Genomic DNA, 12,375 nt, shown 5'->3' with positions numbered 1-12,375 from the left:
CTCCTGGAACTCGCTGTTCTGTCTTCTGCTGCTATAGCTTTGCTTTTTCTAGAATGTCATATGAGTGAGATTATATAGTTAGCAGCACCTTTTAAGTCTAGCATCTTTCACTCAGCTTAACACATGAGAGATTCACCCATGTTGTATATATCAGTTATTTGTTCCTTCTTATTGAGGAATTTCAGTTGAGTGGATGTTTACCTAGCCATTCTCCATTTGAAGGATATTCCTGTTGTTTCCAGTTTTGGTGGTCAGGAGTAAAGCAACTATAAATCTACACATACCAGTTTTTGTGTGAATGAATGCTTTTATTTCTGTTAGGTACATACCTGGGAGTAGGACTGCTATGTCATATAATAGAGTTATATTTAACTTTGTAAGAACCTGCTGAACTATTTTCCAAACTGGTTGTACCATGCTACATTTTCACTAACAGCATGAGAGTTTCCGTTCCTCCATATCCCCAACACTTAGTAGAGTTAGTCTTTTTAATGTTGACTGTTGCAATAAGTGTGTAGTTATATCTCACTGTGGTCTTAGTTTATGTTTCCATTATGACACAGTGACTACAACAATGGGCTTGGGCGTGATGGAGGTCTAGATGATTGTGGTGGATAGGACAAGGCTCAGATCTGTTGTGCATGGGATACTGTGCACCATAGTCAGCCCGGTGGCACCTGACAATGACAGTGACTAACAATGTCAAAGATCTTTTCCCATGCTTATTTGCCATATACATGTTTCCTTATGAAATGTCTTCAAATAGTTTGTCCATTTTAAAAATTTGAGTTTTGTTAGTTAGATTTTTTTCGTTTTTAGAGTTATTAATATGTTGTTGTTGTTGTTATGTGCCGTCGAGTCGTTTCCGACTCATAGCGACCCTATGCACAACAGCCCTAAACCCTGCTCTGTCCTGCGCCAAACGCACCGCCTCTGACACACCCATCCCGATTACCCCAGTCACCGAATCAATCCATCTCATAGAGGGTCTTCCCCTCCTGCATTGTCCCTCCACCCTCCCAAGCATGATGTCCCTCTCCAAGGACCCGTCCCTCCTGGCAACATGTCCAAAGTATGTCAGACGAAGCCCCAGAATCCTTGCTTCCAAGGAGTAGCTTGGTTTAATCCTCTCCAAGATAAATCTGTTTGTTTTCCTGGCAGTCCAGGGCACATTCAGTACCCTTCTCCAGCACCATAGCTCAAAAGCATCCACTCTCCTTCTGTCCTCCCTAGTCATTGTCCAACTCTCTGATGCATAACAAGCGATTGCAAATACCATGGCCTGTATCAGGTGCACCTTAGTCTCCAGAGAGACACTGTTGCTCCTGAGTACTTTAGAGAGGTCCCTAACAGCAGACTTTCCCATCGCAATACGCTTTTTGATTTCCTGACTGCTGGTGCCAAGAGTGTTGACTGTGGAGCCGAGCAAACTGAAGCTGTGAACAATCTCAATCTCTTCGCCATCCATCCTGACGCTGCCAATTGGTGGTGAGAATCTTTGTCTTCTTGACATTGAGCCTCAGTCCATACTGAAGGCTACAGTCCTTGACCCTTCGCAGCAAGTGCATGAGGTCCTCCTCAGTTTCGGCAAGCAGGGTTGTGTCATTTGCATAACGGAGATTGTTAATAGACCTTCCACCAATCCTGATGCCACAGTTTTCCTTATAGAGCCCAGCCTCTCGGATAATCTGCTCTGCATACATGTTGAAAGGGTATGGAGACAGGATGCATCCCTGGCGTATACCCTTCCCAATTTTGAACCATGCAGTGTTACCCTGCTCTGTTCTGACGACTGCCTCTTGGTCCAAGTATAGGTTTCGTATTAGCACAATTAAATCTTCTGGGATTCCCATTCTTCTCAGAGTCAGCCACAGTTTGTTATGATCCACACAGTCAAATGCCTTTGCATAATCAATGAAACACAGATAGACATTCTTCTGGTATTCTCTGCTTTCAGCCAAGATCCATCTAACATCAGCAACAATATCCCTAGTACCACGACCCCTTCTAAACCCAGCCTGGACTTCCGGCAGTTCTCTGCTGATGTGCTGCTCTGGATATAAGTTCCCATCTGTAATTAGCATATAATGATCATATAAATCTTATAGAGTTTGAGGTAAAGATTAGATGAATTTTAATATAAGTTTAAGCCATAAGATTTTGCTTATATTTGACCATTTTTTACTTGTACAAAGGGCAATTTCGCAAAGTTCAACCTGATACGAAAAATATTTTTTGTAGTGATTGGTAGAAAGCATGCACTCTGGAGATAGTTTTTGTATACTGCCATTGCCATCAGTGCTGCTGTCGCTACTAAACTATTCTTAGGTTGAAGACAGTGTCTCTTGCTACTGCTATTTCATGCTCCCTGAGTCCTCTGCTCAGGAAGCCAGCAGCCACCAAACTTGTCCCATGTTCCAGTCTTCTTGCTAAATCTGCAAAGGTTAATAAGATCCAGCCTTTACTCCTGTGGAACAAAAGTGCCACCTTCTATAATTGGCCCATGTCAAAGCACAGTGGAGGAACCTTGGTGGGAAGGAAGGGATTGGCAGAACTTCCCGAATAAGGTGAGCCTGGCAGGATGATTAGGAGTTTGGGATGGGAGGACAAGCTAGGCACAAGTTAGAACTTATGCAAAGGCTTGAGAGAGCGAACGAGACTCCAAGGCCTGCCTGGTGATGGGAAGCAGCACCTGGTGTCCTTGAAAGTGGTCACCAGTAACCCCTACTTTGTCTTTTTTTGTAGGTGAAGTAACGTTTTGCACACCTGTCATCTGCCTCTACCATGGCCACTAGAACCATTGTCATCGACCACGGGTCTGGCTTTCTAAAGGCTGGCTTGTCTGGTTGTAATGAGCCCCAGATGGTTTTCCCGAGTATCGTGAATTACATCCCATGCCGGGAGAACCCTGGCCCCAGCTACGCCCAGAGACGCGTGAGTCTGGGTATCGACTTTGGCCGTCCTGACACCTACAGCTACCCTATCCAACGTGGCCGTGTGCTCAACTGGGAGGGCGTGGAGCACATCTGGTCGTTTGTCCTGGAGAAACACAGGCAAGAGAACAAGGACTTCCCAGTGCTGATCACAGAGAGCCCTTTGAAGGATCCTGGGGAACGGAAGAAGACCTTGGAGGTAAGTCACTGAGTCACTGCAGGTGCCCTCACTGGGACTGGGTAGGAGGTGGATTCAAGTGCAGTGTGTCTGAACATGACTGAGCATCGGGAACTCTGCTTCTTAAATGTTGATTCAGACCCAACAACATTCACTAGGTACCTGGTGGTGGTGTACTGCTAACCAAAAAGGCCATGTGGCTTTGGTGGTTGGCCTCCAGCTTCTCTGTGGCAGAAAGATGGCCAGTCTTCTCCCATGAAGGTCAGCAGTCTGGGAAATCCAGTGGATGTTTGCTGTGAGACAGAATCAAGTCGCTGGCAGTGAGTTTGAGTGTGTGCCAGGTCCTCTGAGTGGTGCTGGTGGTGTGTGGTCTACACCTACCTTAAAAGTTGATAGTTTAAACCCACTGACAACCACAGAAGAAAGAACTGGCAATCGGCTTCTACAAAGATTACAGTCTAGGAAACCCTATGAAGTAGTTCATTGTTAACGTGTAGAGTTACTATGACTTGGAATCAACTCAGTGGCAGCCAGCTTGGTTTTGATTTTGTTTGAGTGGGTTTTGTGTGTGTCTGTGTATGTACATATGCACATGCCCAGATCCAGTGCTAGGTGAAGGGGGTCATAGAAGCTCTTCCTGTCAATGGAGGTGCAGCAGTGGATTACTCTGGGAAGGGTGCAGAAAAGTAGATGCCAGCTATTATTTGGTCATGGATGATATACATATTCAAAGATGATGCTGCGGCCCTCACAAAACTTACGTCTGGGAAAGATGCAGACCGTGAATACGCCAACAGAAAGGAATGTCAGATAGTGGTCAGTAATCATAGAAACAATAATATGGAGTGATAGAGCTGGCTAGTGGGGAGAGGAGGAACCCCTTGAGAAATGGACAAGGAGGGTTTCTCTGAGAAGACAAGCCACTGAGGCCAGAACTCCGCAGTGAGGGGTAGGAGTAGGAGGAGACGGATGGGATGGTGTGATTGGCAGAGGCTAGACTGTGCAGGGCTGGTGATGTGGGGGAACATTTGCATTTTACACTAAGCACTGTGGCCCAAATGACCCAAATGTGGCCCACCCCCTGTTTTGTAAAGAAGGTTTTATTGGAATACAGCCATGCCCATCATTTACAGATTGCCATGATGACTCTCACAGCAGCAGAGTTGAGTAATTGCAACAGAGACCGTATGTGCTGTGAAGCCTAAGAAATTTACAGTCATCTCATAAAACTCAGCCATAGGTTTGCTAAATAACGTACAGAATGCCTAGTTAGATTTAAATTTCAGATTAACAGCACCTCATATTTCAGTATTACTATATACCAAATATTGTGTTTTCTGTTGTTCAGTGCCATCGAGTCAGCTCCGACTTACAGCGACCCTCTGGCCCACAAGGCCAGAGTGCTGCCTGATCCTGAACACTCTCACACGTGCTAGTGTGCTTGAGGGCAGTGTTGCAGCAGCAGGACAAACTTCCTGAAAAAAAAAAGTATTTGCTGTTTATCTGAAATGCAGATTTGACCGGACATCCTGTATTTTATTTGCTAAATCTGGCAGTGCTATCTTATCTGACACTTCCCAGAGAGTTTGCTGAGCCTGGCTCTCAGAGAATGGAGGCTCCCATGGAGTTTCAAGAGGGAGAGTGATATCTGCTTTGCAATTTTAAAAAGATGACCTTGGCAGTATTTGGAGAGTGGAAATGGAGGAGAGCTGCATCCCAGTGAGGGCACAAAATAGTTCTGCTTGGATTTGAAGTGGCCAGGGCCACAGAATGGTTGACAGAGATTTCCTGTACCTGTATATTCAGAGGCGGGAAACTGGAGGCTCTGTAGAGAGCCATAGGGTCCCTGGGTTGTGCAGAAAGTTTCCACTCAACTACTAACCTAAGAGGTGTGGTGATTCATATCCAGTCAGTTGTGCTATGGACGGAAGGTCTGGCAGCTTCCACCAGTTTTCAAAATCAAGTCAAAAGTCAAAGTCATTATTATGGAGTTGAGACTGACTAATAGCCAAGCCTCCAGCAGATTTTCACGGGCTGTAAGCCTCCTCATATACTTCAGGCATGTTGCTAGAAGGGACTGTTCCTTGGAGAGTGACATGAGGCTCAGAAAGGTAGGAGTCGGCAAAGAAGAGGAAGACCCTCAATCAGGTAGTTTGACACTGTGATTGCTGCACAGGGCTCTAGTGTGTCAGGAAGTGTGTGCATGGCATAGAGGAGAGGTTCAGATCTGCCGTTCAGAGGGTGACGATGGTTCATACTCCACTTGATGGCACCTGACAACAACAAATTGTATAGGAAAAGATAGCACAACATTCTCCCATGGAGCAGTTGGTGGATTTAAACTACTTGTCTCTAGCTTGGCCATATAGCTTCTTACCTACTAGTCTACCAGTATTCTCTGCAAATTTAATAGCTGAAAAGAGATTATGAAGCAATATTCCTCTATAACACATGGGTCAGCATGGGTTGGAATTAACTAAGTAGAAACAAATAAAGTACTGGGCGATGACAAACAGATGATGGATAGATTAAAAGGATCCTACATAGGTTTGGCAAATGACATTTCTTCATTATATCCTGTATATGCTGTAGGGCTCTTGTACAGAGGGTCACTATGAGTCGCGAGCGACTCGATGGCACATAACAACAACAAAACAACATATAAGTCAAAAGGAGCCAATGCTTTTGGGTTTTTTGGGGGGTTTTGTTTTGAGCCAATGCTTTTGTAAGCTTCCTAATATCAAGGACAATTTATAAACATCAAAGACAATTGGCAGGGGAGCTCTGGTGGCCTAGTGGTAAGAAGCTGCACTGCAATCCTGAAGGCACCCCCATCATGTGCTCCACTGAAGAAGGAGGGGCAATCTCCTGCTGTACCAGTCAGATCTGAGTCGATGGTACACAACAAGCAAAAAAAAAAAAAAAGAGAGAGAGAGAGAAAATTAGCACAGCATTGTCCTCAAAGACAAAGCAGTGTTTTACATCCTATTTTACTGAGTAGCAACTTAAGTCTTAAAAGCTTTCAAGCAGCCATCAAAGAAAGGTGCAGCCACTGTTCTCTTCCCATCTGGAACAAAGAAAAGGTACAGTGAAACATTTAGCCAAGAGGGCTAATGGACCACTTAAACCTCAACTTCTACAACCCTGAGACCAGAAGAACTAGATGATGCTCCACTGGGACTGCTGACCATTCAAAGAGATTGAAGTAGAAGATCCTGGATAGGAGGGTGTGGAACAAAAGTACGAAAATGTCAGCTTATTGGTCTGATAGAGACTGGTGGAGCATCCAAGACTATAGCTATTTAAAAAAACAGAACAAAGAAACTCAACTCAAAATGCATTGCTGCAGAATCAAAACTGACTCATAGCAGATCCTCCATTGGGTTTCCAAGGCTGTAGATGACGTGGGATTGTCTTTCTCCCTCAGCTGCTGGTGGAGTTGAACCACTAGAGAGGCTGCTAGCCTTTGAGCTAGCAGCACAAGGGGGTGGACTCTGTCACCCTTTAAACCTGGAACAAAACATCTCTGTGACTCAGCTTTCAGCCACCCAGTTAACAGACCTCTGCAGTGAACAGTGGCACCAAAAAGGCACTAACTCTGTGTAATGCCCAACTGTCTAAGGTCGGGAGAACATTTTCTCAAGGAAAAAGCCCTGAAGGTGCTCAGATAGAAAGATGAATGGAGATGAGAATTATGGGGAGGAAGTATATTGTTGTTGTGTGCTGTCAAAGCAGAACCCACCCATAGCTGACCACCCATCGGGTTTTCAAAGGCACTAATTTGCATGGGAAGAGATTGCCCAGCCGCCTCCTGCAGAAGAATTGAGCTGCATGTGGGTATTGTAATTGTTGTTATAAAAGAAAATGTGCATGAATGATTGAGTGCAAAAACCCAGTAAGCCTTGTAAACATTCACTCAGGTCATAATGAAACAAACAAAAAGAAAACAGTCTAAGGGATTGGGGGTGGGGGAAGCAGGGTGGCGGCTAAGGAGGAAGTCAGCCCAGGGCTTAGCCAGATTCTCAATGTTGAAGTTGTACTTTGGCCTTGAAATTTGGAAAAATTATTGTTCAAATAAAGAAAAACCCCAAGTGAGCAGATGTTTTCTCCTAGCAGGAAGGGCGTGTTCTTTCTTGTTGGGGTTGTTACGTGCCATCACGGGGCTCTGATTCATAACGGCTCAACCCTGTGACATCCTCACGCTTACTTTTGTCACGGTCACTGTGTCAGTCTGTGCTTTTGAGGTTCTTCACTGACCTCCTAACAGAACCAAACCTGATGTCCTTTCCCAGAGCCTGGCTCTTCAGTAAACGTGTCCAGAGTCTGTGAGACCAAGTCTTTTTACCTTTCATTTTTACCTCTGGCGATCTGGAACTCTTGTGGCCTAATGGCGAGAAGCTGTGCTGCAATCCTGAAGGCACGCGCAGTTCAAGGCCACCAGCTGCTCCTCAGGAGAAGGTTGGGTATTCTCCTCCCATACGATTATAACTGCCACTGGAAACGCACCAGAGGGTCAGCTGTGGGTTGGTTCCAACTCTAGGGTGCACAACAACCGCAGCTAGTGGTCTAGTAGGTAAGAAGTTGTACTGCCAGCCCCAAAGGTAGGTGGTTCAAACCCATCAGCTGCTCCGAGGAAGAAAGATATGCATTCCTCACGTACTTTGTAACTTCTAAAAATCTGCCTTTGGGTCAGGTCCACGCTGGTCCTGACTTGAAGGCTTATAACAGCAACATACAGAAAGGAGCTCTTGGTGGCCTAGTCCGTAGACCTGCACTGCTAGCCAAAGTCTCTACCAGCGGCTCCTCGGCCTCCTAGCGTGGGGGAGGCAATGTGTGCTGTCGTTCATTGTGAGAGCTGCACATAACCTTAGGGGCTTAGAGAAACAAGTGGATCTGAAAGCTGTGTTCAGGGGAAATGCACTGAGCCTGTGTCCCTTCTTGCAGATAATGTTTGAGTTGCTGGATGTGCCCTCCGTCCTCCTGGCCGACCAGCTGGAGATGTCGCTGTACGCCTCCGGCCTCCTGACTGGTATTGTGATCGATTCCGGCTATGGCCTGACCCGAGTGAAGCCTTTCTACCTCGGCCGCGCGCTGTCCTCGAGCTGCACAATGCTGGAGTTTGCAGGCCAGGATCTCTCTGCTTACCTCTTCAAGAGCCTCTTTAAAGAAGATTGCAACCAGCACAACCTGTTCCAGGTGGAGACGGTCGCCATGACCCAAATGAGCAAATGCTACGTGCCCCAGAATTTGGCGGAGGTGCTGGACTTTCCCCAGAGCCTGCCCAGCAGCTCTGAGGAGAGTAACACCTACCGTCTCCCCGATGGCACCCTGGTGGAGCTGACCCCCATGCAGCGGCTTGCCCCTGAGATGTTCTTCAGTCCCCAGGTATTTGGCCTGCCGGGGCCCGGCATCTCCCAGGCCTTCATGGAGGCCCTGGAGATGTGTGATGCCTCAATGCATTCATTGCTCAAGTCCCATGTGATAGCGTGTGGGGGGAACACCCTGTATCCCGGCTTCACCAAGCGCTTGTACAAGGAGCTAACAACCGATTCCTTCTCCACTAGGCTCTGGGTGGGCACCAATCGCAACTTCAGCGTCTGGCTAGGGGCCTCCATGCTGGCTCACCTCTCCAGTTACAAGTCTGAGTGGATAACCAGAGAGGATTATGATGAGGTGCGCAGGCTGTAACCTCTGACAAGGACAGTTAGCAGGTGTGGGAATGCGGAAGTTAGAAAGTTTTAGATGATCGCCTTTTTATTTTGTTTCTACTGTGCTACCCAGCCCATCAGAGTTGGTTGGTGTCATCCCTGAAGATCCTAGAGGAGTCAGTTTTCCAGGATGACCTGTCATTGGTGTAGCCCGTCACTGGGCAGACATGGCCATCTGCCGGCTCCATACCCCTCAGCCACATCTTTCCCACCTGCTTTTCCATTGGGTTCCCCTGTTCTTTGTTGAATAAATTTTAACGGGGACTTTTTGCCTAGGACTCCCAGTTATTTTTTTACTAGAGAATGAAGTTCAGCTTTTCAGTCCTGTAAGTCTTTTCTGGCCAGGGAAGAGTTGCCACAGCTGAATCTGGAGAGCCTTTCCAGCCCATGTCAGGGACTTTGTTTTATCTATGCAAATAAATAAGTTGTTTGAAACCAATGAGGACTCCTGTGATGGATGCGGGAGGCAAGGGGAGGGCCCTTATCACAAATCCAGGAAGTATGAGCCGGAGAGAAAGAGGAGAGAGAGAGAGGAGAGAGAGAGAAAGAGTGTGTGTGAGGTGTCAGAACTGAAGAACTTGGGTCCTTCTGAGCTGTGATTTCCACCAGGCAGAATGGTTAAGGGCCTTGAGCCTCTTGTTCTTCCACTGCTGTGTTCTCTGCATTCATTTAAGCATCATTAAGTCAACACTTGACTCAGGTGACTCCACGTATGTTGGAGTAGAACTGTGCTCCATGGATTGTTCTCGTTTTCTGAATTAGGTCACCAGACCTTTATTCTGCAGTACTCCAGGTGGATTTGAGCTGCCAGCCATTTGTTTAGCAGCCAAGTAATGAGCTGTTCTGTTCAGCCATTGAGATTTTGGGGCTGGTTGTCATAGCATCTGTTTTCCCTGTTCTGATTACAAAAGGGTCTTAACTTCCTATTTTGCAAACGTTTCCGTTTGCACACCGTGCCCCCCCCCCCATAAGTGACAGAATGAGGGTCTGAACTCAGTATGGGTTCTCAAGCACTGTGGTATGGCTGCTTCCCATCATCTTGTAAAAGAGGCTCATGACTCCAATATGAAGAATTGGAACAGCGACACATGTGCAGTGAGCTGAGGTCTGAAATCTAAGGAACTCTGATTTCAGGGGCAAGTGGAAGAACTTGGAAACCAGAGTTCAGCTCACTTTGTCGGACCACATGGGTCATTTCCACTCAGCTACACCTTTATCCCCAAATGTGAGCCGGCATTTGTCACCAAGAGAAGAAGCAGGTCTAGAATGGTGATTGTTCAGTGGAGCGGCTTTCAACCAGCCCAGTAGTCGCAGGAATATGGAGTCAGACTTGAATTTAGCTGAGCTGTTGTGAGTATGTTATTAAATGCATCAGGTGCAAAACTGGAATACTGTTCTTCCTTTCAGTAACTTGGGGTTAAGGATGACTGAGATGTCACATTGAAAACTAGAAACTACTGTTGCAATAAAGGTATGAATTTAAGACTTTATGATTTGATGTTGTTATCATCCTGGTCAAGAGTTTTAATAATAACAGCAGCTGCCATTGCTTATCCAGGCCTTATCAGAAGTGTTTTAACCACGGAGTCACATGCCACATCTAATCCTTATAAGCACACTGAAAAAATGAGTGAGAATCTGTCCCAGTTTACAAATAAGAAAACTCAAATACAAGTTCTCACCCAAGCAAATAATGGACTGTCCCAGATAAGAATGGATTTGACATTCCCAGAAAACCAGACTGCTGTTTTTTTATCAAATCAAGTATGATTTAAGTTGACCCCATGGACAACAACTCTGAACCCTGTCCTCTCTTTCCATCCTCGTTATCTCTGACATACTTGAACCCATTGCTGCAGTCACTGTGTCAGTACTTCTCATTGAGGAGCTTCCTCTCTTTAGATGAGCATCTACCTTTCCAAGCATGATAGCACTTTTCCGAGGAAGGATTGATGCCTTTGAGTTGTGGTGCTGGAGAGGAGTCTTGAACATAGTGTGGACTGCCAAGAAAACAAATCAGTCTGTCTTAGAGAGGATGAAGCCAAGTCTTTCCTTGGAGGCTAGGATTTTGAAGCTGTCTCATATACTTTGGGCACCTGGTCAGGAGGGACTGGTCCTTGGAAAAGGACATCATGCTCAGAATGGTGTAGAGACAGCGCAGGAGAGAGACCTCGGATGAGATGGATTGACACAATAACAGGTTATAGAGGTAGGTCTATCAGAGATAGTGAGACTGGTTCAGGATAGGCAGGGTCCAGAGCTGTTGTACATAGGGTCACTTGGTGGCACATTATAACACCAAAAATACATGAGACAGTTTCTCCATCCTCTCCTCTAAAGAGTGTTCTAGCTGTGTTTTTCTCAAGACTTATCTGTCATGGTTTTCTTTGGTGGTTTTTGTTTGTTTATTTTAAGTCCATGGGATATTTAGAGAGAGCTCTAATGGCCTAGTGGTAATAAACTCCACTGTAATCCCAAAGGCATGTCATTCGAATCCACCAGCTATTCTGAGAGAAGGATGAACAGTCTCCTCCCATGGAACTTGGTGTTTCTGAAAACCCACTGGAGGGTCAGCTGTGGGTCAGTTCTGACTTCATGGTACAACAACAACAACAACAACAACAATATGGAATATTCAGTGCCCTTACCCAGCACCACAACTCAAAGACAGCAATTCTCCTATAATCCTTCTTTATTGTCCAGCTCTCAGATGCATAGCAAGTGATTGAAAAGATCATGGCCTCCATCAGGTGCACGTCAGTCTTCAAACTGACATCATTGCTTCTCAGTAATTTGGAGAGGTCCCTAACAACAGATTTGCCTGATGCAAGGCATCACCTGCTGGTACAAAGGGTGCTGATTGTAAGGGTGTTGATACAAGTAAATAAAATCATTGACAATTCCAGTCTTTTCTCTCTTACTATGATGTTGCCTGTAAGTCCAGTGGTGAGAATTTTTACCTTCTTGATGTTAAAATGCAATCCGTAGTGAAGGTTATAGTCTTTGCTCCTCTGCAGTAAGTGTTTCAAGTCATTTTCACTTTCAGCAAGTCGTGTCATCTACATAACACAGGTTGTTGATGAGTCTTCTTCAAATCCTGATGCCACATTCTTCATAGAGTCCAGCTTCTTGAATGATTTATTCAGTGTACAAATTTAATAGATATGGAGAAAGGATATACCCTGACATACACTTTTCCTGATTTTTAAATTATACAGTGTTCTTGAAGTGATTTAAAAATCATTTCCAGAATAGATTTGAAGCATTGAGCACTAATGATTGAAGACAGAATGAGTTAGGGAATTAAAGACATTATCTATGAAAAGAGCAAAAGATCACTACAAAAGACAGAGGAGGAAGAACAAAACAGATGTCAGAAGAAACATTAGGAAGCCAAAACAAAGGGGAGAAATGTCGAAGTAAAAGCTGAATAGATGATTTCAAAAGACAGCTTGAGAAGACAAAGCAAAGTATTATAATGGAAAGTGCAAAGAGCTAGAGTTTGAAAATAAAAAGAGAAGAACTTGCTCAGCATTTCTAACATTAAAATGAGTTG

The 12,375-nt window shown here is 45.3% G+C and overlaps 1 protein-coding gene across 1 annotated transcript; it reads left to right on the top strand.

The window, feature by feature from the left end:
• The first annotated feature begins 2,784 nt into the window (after window positions 1–2,784).
• Window positions 2,785–8,799, top strand: ACTL8 (actin-like 8). The gene is made up of 2 exons (XM_006883690.1): window positions 2,785–3,132; window positions 8,056–8,799. Exons 1-2 carry the CDS (start codon window positions 2,785–2,787, stop codon window positions 8,797–8,799), a joined length of 1,092 nt encoding a protein of 363 aa, XP_006883752.1.
• The last annotated feature ends 3,576 nt before the right edge of the window (window positions 8,800–12,375 follow it).

The sequence above is a fragment of the Elephantulus edwardii genome, unplaced genomic scaffold (assembly GCF_000299155.1).
Source record: "Elephantulus edwardii isolate Elephantulus edwardi_28Jun2011 unplaced genomic scaffold, EleEdw1.0 scaffold00028, whole genome shotgun sequence".
NCBI classification, from domain to species: domain Eukaryota; kingdom Metazoa; phylum Chordata; class Mammalia; order Macroscelidea; family Macroscelididae; genus Elephantulus; species Elephantulus edwardii.
The sequence above is the reverse complement of the archived record's forward strand: the minus strand, read 5'-3'. Positions and strand labels throughout refer to the sequence as shown.